The 23,217-nt window shown below is 33.3% G+C and overlaps 3 protein-coding genes across 3 annotated transcripts; 1 reads left to right on the top strand and 2 right to left on the bottom strand.

Moving 5' to 3' along the window:
- Positions 1-597: 597 nt before the first annotated feature.
- LOC140982173 (uncharacterized) lies at positions 598-1,509 on the bottom strand. Its single transcript, XM_073448591.1, has one exon. The coding sequence runs from the start codon at positions 1,507-1,509 to the stop codon at positions 598-600; it is 912 nt and encodes a 303-aa protein (XP_073304692.1).
- A 14,146-nt stretch (positions 1,510-15,655) lies between these two features.
- Positions 15,656-17,942, top strand: LOC140982656 (uncharacterized). The gene is made up of 2 exons (XM_073449287.1): positions 15,656-16,453; positions 16,993-17,942. Exons 1-2 carry the CDS (start codon positions 15,955-15,957, stop codon positions 17,748-17,750), a joined length of 1,257 nt encoding a protein of 418 aa, XP_073305388.1. The 5' UTR covers positions 15,656-15,954; the 3' UTR covers positions 17,751-17,942.
- A 3,928-nt stretch (positions 17,943-21,870) lies between these two features.
- Positions 21,871-22,230, bottom strand: LOC140982172 (uncharacterized). Its single transcript, XM_073448589.1, has one exon. It carries the CDS (start codon positions 22,228-22,230, stop codon positions 21,871-21,873), a length of 360 nt encoding a protein of 119 aa, XP_073304690.1.
- Positions 22,231-23,217: the final 987 nt, after the last annotated feature.

Below are 23,217 nucleotides of genomic sequence, written 5' to 3'. Positions count from 1 at the left end.
CCCTGTTTCACCTGTCATGTGCATCTTGCTTTAGTTTTGATGAAAGAAGACAACCTTTTTCCATCGGAGCAGAGACCAAATAATTGTAGTTTAATTTTGTTTAGCCCAAGTGATTAACACGTTCGCTGGTTCTGAGATGTGCAGAGGATCATTTATTGGAAACAACTCCACTTGTCCAATTATGTGGAGAAATTAATTATTTTAGCAATTATTGTACACTATTATTGTTCGGCAGCAGACGAGGCATGCTGCATTGCTTCTCGTCTCAATGAAAATCCGAGTCAAATTCGAGCATATTCTAAAGTTGATGAAACTCAAATTTCGCTAAAGTACAGTAATTTTCTTTCTAAATTTAAACTACCAACATAAGTTTGTTTGCTCTTAAGTTTTTTTTCCTAGTCCGACCACTTTAGATGCTGCTTGAGCTTTTTTTATAGTTTAAATAAAATAATATGAGATTAAGACGCGTAGCTGGTAACAACATAATGGAAACAAAGCCAAATACAGAACAGTATAAGAAATTTTATATACATTTTCACAAACAAAACTTTGCAAAATCACACAAAAAAATACACAATTTGCTTTAATTATTTGATTCTATTGTGTTAGAATATTGAGTAATGAAACCCTAGAATTGATCAAACTCCTGAAAACCCTCTCGCCCGACCCTTCAATCTCTACTATACGATCTTCCATTTCATGCATTTTCTTGCTCACATTTTTCACATCTTCCTCTGTTTTCTTCCTTAAACCCAACAAATTGTCTAAATTTATTTCTTCCAGTTCTTTAATTCCCTCTTCAGTCTTTACTTTCTTCTTGAAGCTGAGCCCAATGGAAGGCGGTTTTCGGAAGGGATAAGAGTTCGAAATCACGCCAAAAACCGTAGTTGAAATTACTATGGTGACTTTGATTACATCGTTTATGACTTCGATAAGCTCTGCTTCTTCATCATGCGATGACACCGCTGGCATGATCAGTTTTCCCATCGAATGAAAACTACAAACAAGATTGCTGATTTCTTTACCGATTCTGTTCAGATTTTTGGAATGCACAACGATTTTGCTGTCGTCTCTTCTTCTCACCTCGATTTGAGCTGCGGAACACTCCTCTTTTAACCTCAGGACCAGCGTCTGGAACATGCCGTAAACTTCGACGAATCGGAGGAAGTCTTCCAACAGCTTCTCCATCAAGTCGGCGTGTTGCCCGCCGCCTCGGAGGGATTCTCGAGTCTGGGGGAGTTGTAAAAGATCGTCGAGCAAATCGTGGACCATTTTCATCCGGGCCAAGCAGTCGCAGAGCCAACCAGAGGTTCTTAATCCGGATTCTGAAGTAGCCCGGTCGTTCAAGTCATCGACTTTGTCACGGAGCTGGGAAATTATCGGGTGTGATCGGCATGGCAGACTGGCGGATCTGGCATGAAGGGTTTTCTTGGGTTTTGCCGAATTGTATGAGGGGTGGTTATGAAAGGAGAGGGATCTGCGGAAATTGGTCACCATTTTTGATGCCATGAACGTCGTGTTTGTGGAATTGGTGATGTACTGCGAGGTTTGATGAACGAATTATGAGGCGTGTAGAGTATATAAATGGAGGAGCTGGCGACGAGTTAGGTAAACAAGGAGACGATCGCACGAGGGGATGGGATCCGCGAATAAATGCATGGCTGTCGGCCGGGTGGCATTGCATGTGGTGTCATTAAAAGCCAGTTAAGCTTAACTGTCGCTTTCATAATCTTGTGGCAGATCGATCAAGAGTGACTGAATGTGGTCTTTGAGTCAATTAATTTAATTGGAGAAGATAATTGTTTTTATTAATTTTTTTATTTTACAAAAATTTATTATGAAATCAATTTTTTTATTTGATGGTTAACTTGTGTTCTTAAAATTGGACTCACGTGCATTACTCTTTGCATTACGTGATTCAATCCAGCAAACAACATTTTGTTCGGAAAAAAGATAGATCCAATCAAATGATAAGAATTGAAATAATAATTTATCAGATTAAGTATTAAATTGAACTAACAGAACAATACAAAAACAATGATATGAATAGATTTGAATTGCTTAAACAATATAAGAGTGTAAGAAAATATTTTAATATATGATGTTGATATTTTTCTATCTATTACATCAATTAATTGATAAATATGTTCCTCAAATTAAAAACATTACATATTGAAGATCTAACTTAAATATAATTCTTAGAATAACTAAGAACACGTACGTGACAACAATTGTTCATGATATGTTATATTCTAAACTATAACCACATGAATACCATAAATTCATAATATTTTAATATGAGTTTTATAACAAATTTTATAATGATCTTATCTATATATCATTAGACTCTAGCATTTATTTTGACATAGAATAGATATTGTCGTTGGTTTTTTTAGAAAAATAAGTTGAAAAATTATCAGTACGTGATGATTTTTTTTGAACTTCAAATAATATATTTTATATTTTTGTTATTATTTAAAAAATACAACTAAAAACTTGCGATTTTATCAATAAACTCTTCAATTTCTTTATATTTTATATACATTTATATCGTTTTAATAATTATTATAATTTACATTTACATTTATATTATAAATAAAGTCGAAAACTTGTTTTCTTATGGCTAAAATGGGAAAAAAATCGAAAATTATGGTTACTTATTAATTATTAAATTTGTTAACCATCATTGCCCATTATATATCAACCGATTTGACATAGTTCACAATTGAAAAACCATAATTATATTTAAATAGGCAATAATGTTTTACCATGTATGTCTCTAACACATAAATATATTTACAAAAATATTAATATAATGTCTAATAGTTTACACAAACTCTTCAATTTCTTTATAGTTTGTATATATTTATATCTTTTTAATAATTATTATTATTTACATTTATATTTATATTATAAATAAAGTTAAAAACTTGTTTTCTTGTGGCTAAAATGGAGGAAAAATCGAAAATAAAGGTTATTTATTAACTATTGAATTCTTCAACCATAATTGATCACTATGAATCAACCGGGTTGACCACATTTGACATGATCAACAACTGAAAAATCATAATTTCATTTAAATGGACAATGATGTTTTACCATGTATGTCCCTAGCATATAAATATATTTATAAAAATATTTATGTAACGTTTTACACATGAGAGCTAGTTTGACCAATTAACAATTGGAAAAGATTGTCCTCTATACATATTTACATGATCAACAATTGAAAAACCATATCCATTTAACACATAAAAATTATTTACAAAAATATCAACATAATGTATAAAGTTTTACATATATATATGACTAGTTACTTTCTTTTGTCGGAGTGCTGATTATAAAAAAAAATATATATATATATATATATGACTAGTTTGACCAAGTCACAATTGAAAACAGTGTCTTCTAGATCCGACATATAAATAACTATAATATTGCATGCTACACGACAAGATATGCATTTTTATAATACCGCATTAATATATGTGGTATCGATGAAGTTAATAATCAAGATTTTTGAGTGGTCCATTGGTGTAATTGAATCCAATAATTGGCGGAGCAATGACAGGTGCAGCTGGCTTTACACAGCATTCGTGAAGTATTCCTCTCCACAAATATATTTTTATCATTAAAGGAGTAATAATTGCCAGAAGGAACCAAAGATTTCGAGAAGTGGATTATATACTAGTCTTATAAGATATTCGAGTCTTTAATGTTGGAGCACCACCCTATTTAAAAACGATTTTTGATATATTTCATATCATTAATGCATGGTTATGAAACAAATCTTCACTTGATTTACTTGGCACTGCGTGCGGTGCAAGTACCTACCATCCACCATTCACCGGCGGCTATCATACTTCTACCCGATGTTTTCATCACCGAATATAAGTAGGAAACTTGCAGAGATAATCAAATTTAATTTTTCTTCTTTGATTTCTTTAACTCTCCCATCTCTCTCGCTGATTCTTCTTCTGTTTTTCCTTAATTCTTCTTCTCATCTTACTTGTAATTCTTGGAGATTGTATTGGCTCTCTCGAAGTAGCCTTGTATCACTATATTCCGTCAACTCGGGTACTTTCATAAAAACAATAATTAGTATGGCACTAAAAAAACGTAAAAATGCTCCATCATAAAATTTGTACGACGGACCTATACTCAATATATTTTTTGTGAGTGGGTCATTTTGAACAATCTACTGTTCGACCATGACACGTGGTTTTTTGGTAGGTGTGCAATTGATTGAAGTCAAACTCTGGCAACTATTTATACATTCATACACTGTACAGAAACGATCGAGCTTTTAGTGATTTACCAGTAATGATCTAATCACGTAGAATTTCCGTTATATATGCATGACCACACGCTACTGTGTATATGAATGGAAATTAGCAGGAAAACACATTGTTCAACAAATTTAGTATCAAATGACTAATTTAACCCCCGAGCCATGCACCTTCTCATCTATAAAATGCCCTAATCCGCAACACAGAGATAAAAAGTATTATTAGTCGATCGACAATGTCATCTTCCTATCAATATTCTAGCGGCAAGCGGGGTCACGATTCACCGGCCAGCCGTTTTTCGACTACCGATGCTACAAAAAATAATGGAGGTGCGGCAACTCGACTGTGGGAAGGTAACAACGCCACGACCACAAGAACATCTTCGTCATCGACTCAAGGGCGGTCCTCTTCAGGAGGCGCGGCAAGTTTCCTTTGGGGAACTCGTTAGCAGACTTTAGCTAGCTGTATACATATGTAGAATATGTAAAAGATATGGAACCGCTGAAGGCCTCTATCTATATATCATGTAATTACACGTGTGTTTGTGTGTGTGTTTATATACGTGCTTGTTATTATGTATTAAATATTGGTTATTAGTTATACATGTGAATTTTTATTAATACTCTTCCATTTTCGTTATTTTCATTAATCTTTTTTCGTTCAATGTTGTGAGTTTTACTAAGACTCTACCTAGAGCCTTAGCTTAGTGAATATATCTGCTTGTTGTTGGTTAGTTGAAAGATGTGCAGTTTTAATCTGCATTTCTTCAATTTTCTCTCGCGCTATATGGCAATCAATCTCCATGTTTTTTGTTATCTATGGTATATATGATTTTCCACCATGTGTATCGCCTATTTGTTGTCATAGTGCTGTGTTGGCTGGAATATTTCGACTCCCATATCTTTGATCAAACCTGTAATCCAAGTAATCTCACATGTAATTTTTGTCATTGCTCTATATTCTGCCTCAGCCGACGATCTTGACATCATTGTTTGTTTCTTTGTTGGCCATGAGAATTGAGATTAAGGAATTAACCAACTTAATACAATATCCCGTAATCGACTTTCTACTCGCGTCTTCCCCGTTGAATCACAAAACGCTTTTAAGGAAAAAGATCCTTGAGCTGGCAGAAATATCCCAAGGCCTGGGCAGATGTCAAGTATCTTAGAATCCTTGTGGCTGCCTCCATTTTTGAAAAGGAGGCAGTACAAGAACTAGAACTTGAAGAGGGAAAAGGAAGCCTAGCCTGTTTAGCTTTGTGACAAATGCTACAAGGTGAAAAATTAATATTACGGGATATAAAAGGTAACAATTTCATACGAGACAAAGAAATATGACCAAGTCTTTTATGCCAAAGTACATCAATAGAAGAATCACAAACAACATGATCACTAGCAGTAAACAAGATATATATATTACAAGAAGAAATACTTTTTTACTTAAAACCAGGAATGACAATGTTCTTAATTGGAATTAAGGCTGGATGAATCAAGATGATATAAGCCGTGCTTCTCTTGACCAAACCCCAGAATCTTCCCATTCCATAGGTCGTGAAAAATGCAAAAATGAGGGAAAAAAATGATGAGCAATGATGTTCTTTGGTAAAACGAGAGATGGACAATAAGTTGTGGTGAAAAGCTGGAACATGAAGAACATGAGAAAGAGTATTGGAATCAGACAAGGCCATGGGTCCAAGGTTCGAAACAGTCGTACGTAGTACTATCATTAGGCATCTTAACAGAACCTGTAGAAGAACCACTTGACGTTGAATTGAGCAACACATTATTTCCACCAATCATATGATCATCAGCCCCATTATCTATAATCCAATCAAGACGCGATGGGGAGGGGGATAAAACTTGAGTGCCTGTCATGTTCACAACTGGAGAATTTGGAGTATCAGCAGCCCGATCTTTATTCAAAATCTTGAAGATCTCTGCAAATGGTTCGGGGGTGAAAAAAGCAGCACTACCAATGTGAAAACCCTTGTGCAACTCTAAATTAGGAGGCTTAATATTTTTTTTTGGTGTACATATTTTAGATAGGGATAGGTTGGAATACTTTTGGAAATACAATATAATATTGAATTAAAGTGGTATTAGCATATGAATAAGCATGCATATTTTCGAAATTTTGGGAAGAAGATTGGGAATATTATACAAAGTGCATGAGAAATAAGATAAATTAACATATGGATATTCCTAACAATCTAAGAAGCAGCTAAATAATCTTTCATATTGGGACCAAGATTAAAGAATGGTAATAAACTGTCAAACTTTTGCACAAAAATCCCTAGACCTAGCCATATTTTCGAACCAATCAAAGGGTAGGAATCAAGGAATAAATCCCACAATTAAGATAGCTAAATAAATCAATCATGGAATGGATTTTGGGAGTCAAAATCGTGGGATTGAGGCCAATTTTGGACATGATTTATGCATCCAATTTAGCCTCCTCCCCTCACCTAAAAATAGCTCATCACTCCTAGCATTCATCGCGCCACGATTTTCGAAAACCATAGCTGCAAAATTCGAAAATTTCAGCAACATACCCTAGCCGAAACTCTGCCTAAAAATCGTTCAAGTTAGGCTAGTAAGTGAGCCGGAGTGCTGCCTGAGTAAGGAGCAAGAAGTGATCCAAACCAAGCAGCTGTGCACCCACGTTTTAGCATTCAAAAACCAAGGTAAATGGGCTTGTTTTAAAGTGTAAATTTCCATGTATGCATTTTCATTTTTATTTTAAAATTCGATCGATCGTAAATTCTTCTTCTACTTTGTTCTTGTATTGTTCTCATATGGTTTTGGGCACTGTGAGGATTCGACTGTATATGGGTGGGAATCCAATATGAAATGTTTATGGCCCTTACACGGTGGAATTATAACCGTTATATGGCATCGCCCCCTAAGAGGAGTAAAATTTAAAGACTAATATTAATAAACCATAGAAAGTAGAGGAATCTCAGTGTCTGGTCAATGTTATGCATGAGATATAAATTATGTTATAAATGTTGTGTGATTTTCAAAATTTAAGCATGTTGTTATGTTGTGCTCGAACGACATCCACTTGCTGAGTGACGGCCATATCACTCACCCCTTACAATCATTTCCCAGATAAACCTGAGGATCAACTTGAGGAAGACGAGTCTGGCCAGTTTTGGGGCTGGTGAATTTCGAGATTTTAGTTTAAATTTAAGCTTTTTATTCAATTGTAACTTTTCGCAATAAATTCTTTCGTTTTTCTGTTAATGGGTTGTAAAGACATTGTTATCTTTTTGAAATTATGATATAAACTAGTTTTGGTTTATACAGTGCTACGAGGTTTGTTGTTTTCAATTGTGTGATTGCTAAACAACGCCGTTGTCGACTAAACCCGATCACGGGGCTTGACAACCAACATCAGAATTCAAAACCAACGGAGTTGCACTGTCAACCCCATGGCTCAATATGTTCACGTGTCCAATAGGTTTAAAGGCCTCTGCCCATCCTTATGAAATTTCTGAGATTGAGCCTTACCCGGTGCTTTGTAGAGGTGATGACTATTGGCCAGGGGGATAACCAAATAACCTGCAACAATTCTCCTTCCGTGTTACCCGGCCAGTTACAATGCTCACATTTGATCAAATCTTACCTTTTGTCCCGTCTTTCCTTCAGCAGAGTAAAAAGCTAAAGAAGTAAGATCCAAACCAGATGAATCTGGTAGCATAAGAGATTGATGGTAGCACGCAAATTCAAATTCATAGGGGGTAGAACAACAACGGAACCATATTCATCCCATAATTGGAAACTGGGGTTAATAATTTTCATAAAACGAATACGAATACGAAGTAATTGTTAAATAAGCTCATTGTGCAAGCACGGGTCCAAGCTTGGGACGTGACAGGTTCATGTCTCCGGTACCTCATTAATGTGAATATTTTGAGTTGAAGAATATGAAGTCTTCATACTGTAACGCGGAAGAAAAAATGAGAACTGTTTTGTTTCTACTCTAGCAATTATTTATACATTCCTACTCTGTAGGGAAACGCGCTTTTGGTGTTGAAACAGCTCTCAACAAAGTTTTAGTACTAAGGGGGGTGTAAATAAAAGTGATTTTTATTTTTTTATTTAAAAAATCAATTTTGTGTGTTACTTAAATCCAAATTTTGTTCTAGTGTTTGTTTACTTTAATTGAAATTCATACCAAAGTACATGGGATATTGATTCTATTCCTACAGAAATAATTATAATATCGATTAGTATTAATCAATTATTTATCAAACACTAACCATTTTTTATTTTAAATTTTTTCAAGTTTATTTTCAAATACTTGCACCTTCTGATTTTTTCACAGACTGTTTAATCTATAAATGAATCGCTTTTTAAAACACAATCTATAACTCCAATTCGCGGAAGTCAACAATTTTGAGTTTAAAGCACCCCCTATTTTATTATAGTAAAAAATTTGTGTGAGACGGTTTCACGATTCGTATTTTGTGAGACGGATCTTTTATTTGAGTCATCCATTAAAAAATATTATTTTTTATGCTAAGAGTATTATTTTTTATTGTGAATATCGGTATGGTTGATCCGTCTCATAGATGAAGATTCGATACATACTCTTTATTATATTAATACACTTTTTTTATATCTTATTTTGGCAAATATAATTAATTTTATACTATTAATAAATAGTATTAAACTTCAAGATAAACTTTGAAATATTTTTTAAAATTAATTTTTTTATGCACTACTTGAATTTATTGATTTATTATTGGATAAAAAAATCTAATTTGTAATACGTCAATGGGACAGTTATAGATCAGTCATCCATATACTTGCACGTGGAATAGGATTTGCTCGCCACGTTTTTCTTCGTCCGCGTGTCGATGGCAACACAATAATAAATGGCCAACGTTTTTACAGCGACTCCCACAAGGAACCAGCTTAGCCATGGAAAAAGAGAAAATGCAGCGAGAGATATTGGATGAAGCGCAGGGTGGGCAGCGGAAGCACCAGCCACCTAACATTTCACCGTTGCTTCCACTAACTGAAAATGCATATGGCGGCGGAATGTATGGAACCGATGTGGGTCAATCGAAAGATCCGACAAAGCCACCAGCCAGCGCCACACAGAGCGCGGATGGACCGGCTGAGGCCACCGCCCCGCCCATGAAGAAGCCTCCGCCGTCCACCGGTGATAAGGACCTCGATATAACGGGCCAATCTTACATTCAGTGATACAAATGTACTTAGGCGTATCTCCGATTGATTTGTTTGCTGTCGGTACGCATAATATTGCATCTTATGTGTGTATATATATATATATATACGTGGGATTCAACACGTCAAGAAATCATGCATCCTGGATCTATGTCTAACGTAATAATATTGTGGTCGTGTTGTCGGATAAATTCAGATTGGAGGAAGATTAATTGGAACTTTGATTTGGAAATCTCTTTATGTTGAGCTTTGTGCTTCTCTAAAGTTGTGGCCGAGTTGGTGGATCAGTTAGTGTTTGGTAGCAAGGAGTTTGATTTTCTTTAATAACGTCTTTTAAGGATGAGCTTGTTACATATGCTTATCTAGTGTGTTTATTGATTAATCTTGTTTGTATTTTATTACATTAATTTTAGATTTATCTTACGTGCATCGAAAAATAAAGCTGCGGGTTCTACGTAACAAATAAAAAAAGTTGGTGATTCGTGTATTTTTTTAAAGTTGTTAAAATTGGTTGGAAATAATATTTTAGATTTATTGGAAAGAAAGTTATGGTTAGATAGAAATTTTGGTAAACTGGTGGAAAAGTACCGTATTTTGAAAATTGCACTCGAAATGTTAGCTTCGGTTTTTTTGAGTATTTTATTTATTATTTTATTTTTCGATATGATTCTTGCTGTGTAGGCGTTTAAAAATGTGCATGTACCATATGGGTTATTATACATAAGCTTAATAACATATTAAGGTTGTAATCCATTTAGATTTTGTACGATTTTAAATTATAATTAATTTAAATGTATGGGAGATTTCAGGTAGCAATTGTTCAAATTTCAGTTGTTTGATTTTTCAAGAAGATGTCTTAGCGAAAATATAGAGCTGGATCTTAGCAATGTAGTGATATTGAAAGTCTGTAGGAATATTTGAGTTCAATGAATAAAATCAAGTAAAAGAAAATTGGATCAAACAAAAACGTTCCAAATTTGCGTCTTAAAAGCCGCGAGTAAGTTTTCAAGCAGCAAGAGAGTTGCTAAGGTGCCTAAACGGGGAGCCTCGACGCCCATTCATGCCATGGAATCTCCCAAATTAGTCTTAGCACTTCCTTTGTTGCCTTGAAAATTCCAGGGCAGAGAGAGACACCTGCGCGCCGGTTAAGAGTTGCATAGGCATTTGACGGAGCTGTTTAACAAGAGTTGCGAGTTTTTATGTATCTTTGTAACTAAAAGTTTTCTCTTGGTCACATTTCGAGATTTGTGACTTAAACATTAATCCATCTGAATGAATTAACATATTGAGAGAAAACATAAATTCAAGTTTGAGAGGACAAAACAAAAGAAGAGCATTTGCATTTATTTTAAACAACTTCTTTCTTTCTTAAAAAAGAGTTTGTTTCATTTTCTAGTTATAAAAATTGTGATTTGTAGTGCTACTATAACAAGTTGGAATTTGTATCTTGGGAGACGGTTGTCACATTGCAGCGCAAATCTGTCATAAGGACAAATAATTTTCTTTTGTCCCGACTTCAAATTGCTAACATATCTTCATGAATTTAATTGTCTTCAGGTTGCACTTCAAATGAAGGCGTTAAAGGAGAATCTACACCTACAATCTTAAGATGAAATTCTATTCTTTGGACTCTTTCTTTTTTGGTTTGCAACTTTGAAGATGTATGACAATAACATGAACGAATTAAATTATGCAGTCTCACGACAATACAACGACTTGTGAATCTCTGAATTTCAAATATCATGTTTTGAAATTTTAATTGCTTCTTTGTAATAATACTTAAATTTGATGTAATTTCAATTTATTTGATGGAAAAACTATGAATTATGTTTATTTTCCTGTGCAAAATACAAGAATTGTAAATTATGAATGACGAGTATTATGCTAAACGTTGAAATGAGTGAGTTCATTCAAATAATTTATCGGCTCAAAAATTCAATAATTTGTGTATTGATTTTAAGGAAATTCTTGAAACTAAAGAAACAGAAAATCGGAATTAGACTCGAGATCTTAAATTTAAACTATGGATTGAAAAAGATAATTAATCACATGTCTAAAATTTTATGGCATAAAAAAAGGAATATAGGTCGAAATATAAATAATTTCAATCCATTTATTAGAAAATTAAATGGATCTTTTTTAGGAGAAAAGAAAATTTCATCATATTTATTGATAACAGATATGAAAAGTAAAGTGATAGACTTTGAAAATACAATGTTGTCAAATTTGCAAAATAATGTATAAGGTTTAAATTCTTTAAGCAAGAACGATTAAGTCCAAACTTAACAAGCTATAAAACTTGAATTTGGATTTATAAGTTCATATTGCTTAGAATTTGATAACGTCATGAATTAATTTCATTTATGTGGGGATTGTTGGAATGTTTGATGTTAATGAATAAAAAGTAAGCATTCCAAGGCAGCAGGGGAGGTGGCGAGTTTTTATAGACTTTTTTGTGACAAAAGGTCTCTTTTGTCTTTGTTACGCCAAATTTAGGCACCTAATGGAATGCGAGAAAGAACTTTTACCTATTGAGCCACTTGTACTACTTTTGCTTCCAGTTTATTTGCCTTATATCTTGATGTTTTCTATCTTAACTTACGGGATGGATGAAGGGAAGCCCTCTCAGCTAATGCCTGTGGACATATTTGTGAGTACAGCTGACCCCATGAAAGAACCGCCACTCATTACTGCAAACACAGTTCCTTCTATTCTTGCCGTCGATTATCCAGTAGACAATGTCGCTTGCTATGTCTCAGATGATGGTGCTGTAAAAAGATTTGCATAGAACCTCGGTCTCCTGAATGGTATTTTGCCCAAAAGGTCAACTATTTGAAAGACAAGGTAGAGCCAACATTTGTGACTGTGAGGGAACGCCGGGCAGTGAAGGTGTTATACATACCTTTTCCCTTATTATCTGTTTCTGAAATAAGCTCTCGTCATTGACTTAATATATAATTTTTTGCTAGATAATTTACTCAACCTATGGGTTTATGGAAAAGAAAAATAAGTCAATAACTGTTGTTTTCATTTAAGATGACCACGCTGTTTATAAAGCATGCACCCAAAGAATATGATGGCTCTTCCATAGATATTTTCATTTTGGGTTTGAAGTTTGATGACTGAAACTTGATTTCTGCAACGCTCATCATTCAGAGAGAGTACGAAGAGTTCAAAGTTCGAATAAATGGATTGGTTGCCACCGCACAGAAGGTTCCCGAGGATGTTTGGAGTTTGGACCATGCAGGACAGAACACAGTGGCCGGGAAATAATGTCAGGGACCACCCTGGAATGATCAAGCTAAGGTATAGTGAATTCGTTTTGAATTTTTTTTTTATTTTGTTAATATAAAAAAATTCTCGTCATACACCCTTGGAAATTTCTTGCTTTCCCAATATGCATGCATTTTGTGCACCCATTTTTCACCCGTGGGACCAAAAAATTTATGAGGTGGTCAAGGCAAATCTTTTTGTGTCACATTTAAGAGGGACGGATCTAGACCGGAACGAAATTAAGACTCTAAAATATGAAGAAAAAAAATTTATGTAAGGGGTTCAAAAATCATATTTCGTGAACTACAATCCGTAATTTTTTTTTTCCAAAAAAATTAAAGCATAAGAAAAACAATCATCCATGACCAGGTAGCTCTACTTTCACTAGTGGCAAACAATCAACTTTTACACGTACACGTGATTAAGTGTGAGCGCATAACAATGTGCTAACGAAGAATTTGTGATGGTGACAATCAAGTGTACACTTACATACCTAGTATTAATCTAAATCTGTGGTCCAATTCTTTCATTCATTAATTAATCATCATTACAGCATTAATCCAATCTACTTATCTCTATCTTTTTGAAAAATAGTCGGGAAATGTCAAAATCACTGATTTTAAGGAATTCAAACTTTTTAAAACACACACACACTCAATACTTATCACACAAGTGGTGTTCAACGTGAAACTGCTGCACACTTGTGTTAAAATTGAAACTTGGACCTAACTCAACCTCAAAAGCTAGCTCAAGGGAGGAGGATTGTCCAAGCCCATATATACAATTCTCAGGTATTTTATCCAACCGATGTGGGACAACTAACACACCCCCCTCACGCCCAGGAACGAACATCTGGAGCGTGAAGTTTACAAATGACCCAACTATGGGCAGAACGGATGGTCCAACACACATAACGGTGGAACTTGAGCTCTGATACCATGTTAAAATTGGAACTTGGACCTAACTCAACCCCAAAAGCTAGCTAAAGGGGGAGGATTGTCCAAGCCCATATATACAATTCTCAGGTATTTTATCCAACCGATGTGGGACAACTAACAACTTGGAGGCTGAGAAGTATTTAATAACCCATACAACTTCTAGCCCAGTTGGTCTCAGCCATTGCTCCTTGTCTTTAGATTAAGGTTTAATTTCCTTCTCCTTTTTATAATTAAAAAAAAACCACATAAGATTACTTTTAGGCATGAATTAATAGACAGCGATTAAATTAGTTTTTATACAATCAAATAAAATTGAAATAGTATATTTAAAACAACTAAAGAATTAAAGGAAATATAAACAAATTTATAACCCTAAAAATCTGAAAATTTATGTACAATTGAAGATATTTTCTAGCTGATCTCTTGACTTCTAAAACTCACTATCACGTGATAGTGTAAGATATATATCTAGTCCATAGATAAATACTAAAAAAATCCTATAGCAAGACGAAACATGCATCGAAAATGTAAATAATATTAAATTTATAAAGAAATAAAGTAAATCCAAGAAAGTGCTTAATTATTTAATTTGCATCCCATTTTATATTCCCGTACTGAGTCACGCCTTAATCCCTTTTTGTTTAATCGAATTTTCTTTAGTTTGTGTTTCCATGCCGCTCTCTTTCCTAGAAATTTCTAGTGATTGTGTTTCACAAAATNTAATGGTAAGCAACCTACTTCGGTCCAATCACCCCTTTTTTATAATTATTAAATGCAAAATTTTATTTTATTTTATCTATAATCATCAAACTCTCCATAAAGCGGAAACCATATTTGAAATTATTTTCCGACTACATTAAATTAATTAAAACTTGTCTCAAATCCCAGTCAAACTCTTCTTTACACACACACAACTGTTATAGATATACCTTATATCAAAATCGAGTCAGGGTCCTAACCTGGACATTTAACTAACCCCACAAATCTCATCCTTATCGTTTTCATTCAAAACACACACAGTCACGACAAATTCCGCCGATTTGTAATTATTTATAACCACATGGAATGGATAACTTCAACCCCACTGCAGTTTTTCTTTTTTTACAGCTAATTTATTATTAAAATCAGTTCCAGGGCTTAACTATGAGGTTGTATGGATTAACACGTCCATTTGTAGATATATAACTATTTCATTAGATGCCAGAATATTCCAACAAAATATAAGTTTTAGGATTTGTACTAAATTTTAATCATTTTAAAAAAAATCTAAATTGACATGATTTTTTTATATATTAGTTTGTTGACTTTAACCGTTTCTTTTTTAATCGAGAGAAAGTGAGAAAAGAGACGTGATTTGACCACATTGCATATTCTTTTCAAGTGTGAAACAAATAAATAAATAAATCCCTAAAATAGATAAATAATAATGTTCAAGTGTCGCATTTATCAAAGGAGAAAAAGGCTCGTTCGTATTTACGTGTGGCTTACAATAAATGACGATAATATTTAATAAATAATAAATAATTGATAAGCACTGTGCTTTCAAGGTAGTTTTGTTTTGACCACATATCATCTCAAGACAAGAAAAAGAATATTCATTAAATATTTCCTTGGTTGTACAATTCCAGACTGGTTCTCACGTACGTAAAGGGTAGCTTGTGAAAAACTTATGTCGGTAAAATAAAGAGGCAAATCAAAGATTAATGGATTGATGACGCAAAGAGCTAAATTCAAATATGGTTTCCGCTTCTTCTCTTTCACACACACACGCACGCACGCACGCACGCACGAGCAGTGGAAACCGACATTGACGAAGGCTCCTCTAATTTTTGCGATTGATACTGATTCAAGTGTGAACGTATACAGATTTATTCGAGTCGGCAACTTCTACTATTATATTCGAACATACCCAGATTAAATTAAAAGAAATTTATTTTTCGGATTTCCCCACGAATGTGTATTAATTTTGTACGGGGCCATATTTAAGCACGTTTGGGCAGATTTTTTGTTTATTTTCTACACTGTTCAATTGGCGGCTAAACCGGAGTTCTTGAATGTATATATTCTCCATTCTCCCTTGTTATATAACTGGTCATTGTCAAATTTAGAGGTTCAGGAAAAATGAACTTCATGAGTTAGGCGCGGCAGCTCAAAGTTGAATTTGGGATTGACAATTTGTGCTATTACTGGTGAATTTCTTGGAGAAAATTTCAAACGGTTCTCTGTAATTTTATCCGAAAAATTAATATTGGGTACATGTGCTTTTCAAAGGTGGCGAACCGACGAGATAGCAGCGAGTATGCCAGAATTCAGGCAACGAACAATACAGAAAATACCGCCGCCGCAACGAGCTCAACCGCCGCGGCCTCAGCACCATATTTTCCCATGCAACAGCATGAACAATCAGATTATCTATTATCAGCGGTAGCGCCGCCGGCGCCGCCACTACCTCTGCATTCAGTGTATGACGAGTCAAGAGATATGTCGGCGATGGTAAGTGCACTAACACACGTGGTGTCAGGACAGCGACAAGGCGGCCAGTGGTTCCTACGGCCAGACCAAATGACCAGCACCGTTATGTCGTCTTTTGCTGCTCCGTCCTCCATGGGAACTGGCTCCCCTGTTTACTCTTCTTCGAGCTCTGGCTCGTGGGCTGGGCAGAAAAGGAGGCGTAATCAAGACGAAAGTGTGACGCAGATTTCAGCACAAGAGATTTATCCAGGGTTTGCGGACTTGTCTTCCTCCATTAAACCTGGTTAGTTTACATAGCACGCAGCTGCTCTGTTTTCTTACATTAATTAGTATTTTTTTTCCTTTTTTGTTATTATTATATTTTTTAGTATATTTCGTCTCGTTTTAATCAATTTGACGTTTCCAAAAATTTATTTTTATTTTTCCCATAGAAAGATAAAGTACTATTTGAATGATTTTTTTTTCTTTTGGCTGAATGATTTAATATCGTCTTGTTTTGTATGCTCATTTTTTTTAATCAAACTCCGATTTCCTTATTCTAATGTTTGACAAAGTATATAGATAATTATTGTTTCGAATCTTCAACTTTGTTAATTTTACATTGTTCTTTATGTTTGGTTGGCATTGGAGGAAGCTTATCATATATCACGAGGAGATATATTTTGTTAAATAAATTTCTCGCTCCGGCCAAAGTCTTATTCTAACAATATATTCTGAAACCATTTTTTAAACTTCTATTATTATAACGAAGGAGGCCCTAACCTTTTACTTAAGTATATCATTTTATTCATCATATATTATTTGTCATGAATGTTCTACCAGAACCCGAAGCAGGCTCAAATGCCACAACATCCACAGTCTCCGCCGTCGAACAGACTTCACAGCCGGAGGCCTCTACACAATCACAGGAAGGAACGGGAGAAAGAAGAAGATACAGAGGTGTTCGGCAAAGACCCTGGGGCAAATGGGCAGCAGAAATACGAGACCCGCAAAAGGCCGCCAGAGTCTGGCTCGGCACCTTTGAAACAGCAGAAGACGCCGCCCGAGCCTACGATGAGGCAGCGTTTCGCTTTAGAGGCAACCGAGCTAAACTCAACTTCCCAGAAAACGTCAGAATCTTGCCGCCACCCCAACCTACACAAGTCACTATATCCGCCCCTACTCAGCAATTCGTCGCGGCGGCTCCTCCCCCACGACCACCGTCTGAAATTTTCCAAACGACAGATAGAGACTACTGGGAATACTCGCAGTTGCTTCAGACTGGCGGAAATTTTCAAACACAGCAACCAACGACTTTGTTTGAACACATGATGCATAATGCATCAATTGCTGATTGGTATTTGTCGAACTCAATGAACATAATACCGACAGATACTTTTACATCATCTTCGCAGGCTCCATTTATTTCTTCGTCCCTCGCATCTTCTTCTTCAACTTCTTCTTCATATCCTCTGCAATTTTCCAGCGGCGAAACGATACGTTTCCAGCCACAAGGAGATACTCAGCAGAACCAAGGGAGCAGCTCGAATTTTCCAGCGCCGCCGTGGACCTCCGGGCAGTATCCTCCGCCATCTTCTTGATTCTATATGATTTTTTTTTTCACTTTTTGGGTTTTTGGAGATTTATTATATGCATGCACACATTCCATGAATGTGATATTTTTTTTCGTACACGACGTACGTAGCGACTGGTTAAGATTATACACACATCGAAGTCTTTTCATTTATCTCAATTTATTTTATTAGGGTGCATAAATATTTTTAAATTTGTAATATGCAATTTGAATATTTTTAATATAATTGGATGAATAACATGTAAATATAAAGCGCATCGATCATATCGTACAATTCTGGTTTTCGTCGGTTCTAGATTTGTGTTCTTTAATTTCTTTTAGATTCAGCTTGCAATCTTGGATTATATTAAATTATAAAGACAAATTTAGATTACGTAAAATACCAAGATAGAGTCGTTTGAAAACAATGCGCATGCAAGAGTTCTTTAAGTTCGAGGTTTGCGTGTCAAAGTGGTTTTTGCTTCGTCACCCATGCCACTTTCACTATATTATAATATACGATATAAATAGGGATGTTAAAATTTCGGATAAATTCGAAAATTCAAATCGAAAAAACCGAACACTGAATAGAATCGAAAACCGAATTTTATAATTCGGATATAAATATTAAAATCGAAATTTATTTGGTTCGACTTCGGATTATATATGTCAAAACCAAACCGATCAAAAAATTGAAATTTCATTAAATTAATAATTTTATTTTTATTATATATTTTTTGAGCCAATATCAATTAATTATTAATTATTTTGAATAATATTTAGTTAATTGTTGTTTATGTATTTTATTTAGACTTTATATTTAAATGTTTTACTAAGAAATCATGTAAAAAGATAACACATTATACTTTACAATATATTTATCTTATTAATTTAAATAATTGTGTCAAAATCGAAATAAACGAACCATTTCAGTAGAAAAACGAACCGAACCGAAGAAAAATAGTTCGGATATCGGATTATATATTTGTAAAGCTAAAAAAATCGAAATAAAAAAACGAAACCGAACCGAACCGACCAATGAATACCTCTATATATAAAGTATCACTAAAATGTTTGAATTTTTATTGATCAAAGTCAAATTATTTAAAAATATGTACTTTGTATTGTAACGATGATGTAAATTTTACGACCAATACGAAGATGGTTAAAAATCGTTTTAAAAATAAATAATATTTATGATTTTTAATATATTGCTACTAAGTACTATTTTGACTCAACAATATTGCCAAAAGGCGATCAACTCCCCATAGTTTTAATAATCTTGTAAATATATATTTTTAGATATTTAATTGAATAAGGTATAATTTTAATTTGGAATACATAAAAATACATGAACTTCACATGTCCAAATGAATTTTGAATTATTGAATTTATATTCGGATACAGTAGAAGTGAGTGAATTTAAGTATATATCAAACTAATGAATTAGAAAAAAAAAGTAAAAATTAAAACTACACAATAAGCAGATAGAGATATTTTGTTAATTTCAAAGATGTGACATTTAATAGTTTCCAAAGACAAATAGAATAAATACAATTACCGAGGCAAAATAGTTTTAAAATATAATAGCGTGTATGTGTAATTAACGGAAAAATGATAAATTAGTTTACCAACTTTCGGTTTTTTTCTATATCTTTGTCATTTTTTATTTTTTTTCATTATTTAGAAATTTAGACATTTTTATTCAATTTTTATTATGGTTTTCCTTCATGATAAGTAAAATTTGAATATGAGTTTTGCCATATCATACATATTTGAAGTTCTTATTTGTTGGATCATGACTAATTTTCATTTTTTTCTATTTGAGTTGTAAGATAATTTCTTAAATGAAGATTAGAAGCATATCGAATCTGCATTTATTGTAAAAGAACTTCTCCTATCTAAGAAAATTGAGGAATTTTTCTAAAGAAAAATAGACATTTGTTTGTAACTCCACATAAATATCGATGGATAAAGAAGGAAAGAGGTGCTCAATTTCACTGCGATAAAAATTGATGTGTGTGTACAATATTCTATACGTTATGTATGATGTGAAAAAACTTATAATTCAAATTTATTTCATCAAGAAAAAAATATTACTTCAATATTATTGTGGTGGAAATTTGATTAAAAAAATCAAATATCTAAGATAATAAAAAATATCTGACATAAATTAAAAAAAAAATGACAAAGATATCGAACCAAAAATCGAAATCTCACGCGAGACCCTTTCCGGCTCCTCTTTAGCTGCAGGTTACAAGGTAGCTTACAAATTTATAGCATCAATTTATCAATTTTTCCTCAAATTAAACATCAATTCATACATGAAGACGCTGAAAATTTGACCAAAAACGTCTTTTTTCATATATAGGTCATCTTTAATCAATATGTTCATTTTCATGTTCATAAATTAACAAAATTGTGAAACATGTTGACATAGTACGTAGCTGTGATGGGGACCCTCTTTTTTTTTAATAAAAAAAATTAACTAGAAAAATATAAACGTGAAGTAAGAGATGAGACCAAATTCTGGACAAACTGATTATAATTTTGAAATGATTTAATAAATCCATGAATGCAGATAATTATATAGTTAAAAAAGAAAAGATAATGACATTTTTCGCAAATACCAGTAATTTTCACACTACATATGTGATTGCTTCTTACAAGTCGGATTATTTTGAAATTTAACATCCTTTTTGTTAGCCAAATTGCTAATAATAAAAATATAGAAGTAGAGAACGAAAACAATATCGTAAAGATACAGACAGAGCGACATCTTCAGGAGCCATCTTTATCTAATTATACTCAATATATCAATTTATAAATGAAAAGTTTTCAAACCACTGTCGATAAGTAAGTATATCCATGTTCGGCAGAGGGAATTCATCCTTTGGGCATGCTTAGTTGAGGTCTCGTTAGTCGACAATCAAAAACAGCATACAAAAATGAGCATACCATTGAAAATATGAATATCGTGTATAAAATAACAACAATAAAACAATAAATCAAACCGAGAAATGCACGAAATACAGTTTCTTTAAAACAGATTTGTCTCATTCGACGGTGCTTCGAGGATCTCGATGGACAACTGTTTCTCATGATACAACGGAAAAACCTTGCAGCAACTTAGCACGAAGTAATTAACTACATCGGCGAACCGAAAACATACCTTCACTGTATCACTGAAATTTAACGGAGGCCAAATGAAAGCTAACAATATGAAAAGCAAGAGAATGCTTGAAAGAGATCTTGAGTGTAAAAACCATTTTTATGTATATGGAATGAGGAAATGAACACACTATTTATAATCCCCAAAGTGCACACCAAGAGTCCTGCAAGATTAATTAACTCAATTAATCTTCTCATTAACTCAAAAATATGAAGAGCCAAAAGTCTTCAATTAACTCAAGAATATGGAAAGTCAAAAGACACTTTCACAATAATGAGCAACAACTAACTTAAGAATGTGGAGAGCCAAAAAACACTCTCACATTCATGAGACATAATTTTTATTTAAACTCTAAATTTGATTCAAATTTCCAACACTTTTCTCACGTGTTTGAAATCTAACCTCATAATATGTACAATGTTTTAGCTTTTTACACGTGATCTCAATCCTAGAACAAAGTCAATATTATAAAATATTTCCTAAATATCGGTTGCTAATTTCGCATCCAATATCTAAATTATGAAATTAATAATTTCTGTCAGTTTTGATAGGAAAAGGTTTTAGAAGTGCGTATAATTTTATTGAAAAGTTATACAAATTTTAGATAGATTTAAAATGGGAAAGTTATATCCTTATCATGCAATTTGTAATTTTTTCACTGATGATCATGCTAATAATAAATTTTTATTTTTAGCTGTATAATTTATATTTATATTTATTTTTTGATAATGTTACGGTGAATTTCTATTTTTAATACTGTAATTTGTATTTTTTTTCAATTTAGGTCTTATAATGATCGGAACTCATTTATTTGAAATTTAAAAAAAAACATACAAATTAAATGAAAAAAAAAAAACAAAATATATATTTGATCATTTGGTTCAATTCAGAAGCACATAATTCACGCAAATTAATAGATAAAATTATTATTAAATGAAAATATTCAAAGACTAGTTTACATAATTGATCATCAGAGTTAATCCGAAGGAAGACGGTCAACGGTATTGATTCCAACTTCTCCAATAAGAAAGAGAAAGTCGTTCCCTCTCGAAATCGCAACATCTCTAACGTTCTTGGAACTCATAGCATTTCGGCATTCATCTATATTATCTGTAGACCCAACTTGAAGGTCATAGGTTGATATGTCGTACTCCCCTTCTTTAACTTCACCCAGAGCACTTGCAAATGACCAACCAAAGTGTTCGTATCCACTGTCACACTGTTGCAATACATATTTGTAATCTGGTTTTAATCCGCGCCTTTTGAGCAACTTTTGCACATAAGACCGTGTCTTCGTTGCATTTGAGATCCCGGCCTCGATTAGAGCAATCGACATNCAATTATATATATATATATATATATATATATATATATAATCGTGTGGGATTATGTGCGCCATGGGATTATCTATTTTGGAATACGTTATTAATTGTAACATTCAGCAATTAATTAATTGCAATTTTAAGAAATCCGTGAATCAGATATTGGATGGTTAAAAAAAGAATGCAGATATATGAGATATTATAAGATTTGATATCAAATTTACATCATATCTGGTTAATTATACATGCAAAATAAAGTGAGTGACTTCATATTACCATAACTTTGGTTACAGTTTTGAATAGCACAAAAATTCTTGTGAAATCGTCTCACAAATCAATTATGTGAAACGGATCTCGAACTCAATCTAACCCATGAAAAAATTTCACTTTTTATATCAAAAAATTTTTTTTTATAGTAAATTTGTATCGAGCCCACTTATCGCACCTATAATTATCTCACGTATATAAATATGTGACACCATCTCACAAGAAACTTATTCATCGAAATATGTATTTTTCTATTTTTTTCTTTCACTTTTATTGAACCACAAAATCACACATAGTGAAACAGAAACGTTTTAACATAGTAGTAGGGGTGTTCATTCGGTTCGGTTCGGTCCGATTTTCGGTTTTTTAGGTTTTCGGTTTTACAAATATATAATCCGATATCCGAACCATTTTTTTCGATTCGGTTCGGTTTTCTACCGAAATGGTTCGCTTATTTCGGTCGGTTATCTCGGTTTTGATACAATTATTTAAATTAATAAGATAAATATATTGTAAAATATAATATGTTATTTTTTTACATGATTTTTTTGTAAAACATTTAAATATAAAGTCTAAATGAATTATATAAACCGCAATCAACTAAATATTATTCAAAATAATTCATCATTCACTGATATCATTTCAAAAAATATATAATAAAAATAAAATTATTAATTTAATGAAATTTCGGGTTTTTCGGTCGGTTCGGGTTTGAAATATATAATCCGAAACCG

The sequence above is a fragment of the Primulina huaijiensis genome, chromosome 8 (assembly GCF_012295235.1).
Source record: "Primulina huaijiensis isolate GDHJ02 chromosome 8, ASM1229523v2, whole genome shotgun sequence".
Taxonomy (NCBI): Eukaryota; Viridiplantae; Streptophyta; class Magnoliopsida; order Lamiales; family Gesneriaceae; genus Primulina; species Primulina huaijiensis.
The sequence above is the reverse complement of the archived record's forward strand: the minus strand, read 5'-3'. Positions and strand labels throughout refer to the sequence as shown.

Coding starts and splice junctions, on each gene's coding strand:
- LOC140982172 (XM_073448589.1), bottom strand. CDS start 22,230: ATGTCGATTGCTCTAATCGAGGCCGGGATCTCAAATGCAACGAAGACA.
- LOC140982173 (XM_073448591.1), bottom strand. CDS start 1,509: ATGGCATCAAAAATGGTGACCAATTTCCGCAGATCCCTCTCCTTTCAT.
- LOC140982656 (XM_073449287.1), top strand. CDS start 15,955: ATGTGCTTTTCAAAGGTGGCGAACCGACGAGATAGCAGCGAGTATGCC. Junction 16,454..16,992: donor GTCTTCCTCCATTAAACCTG/GTTAGTTTACAT, acceptor ATGTTCTACCAG/AACCCGAAGCAGGCTCAAAT.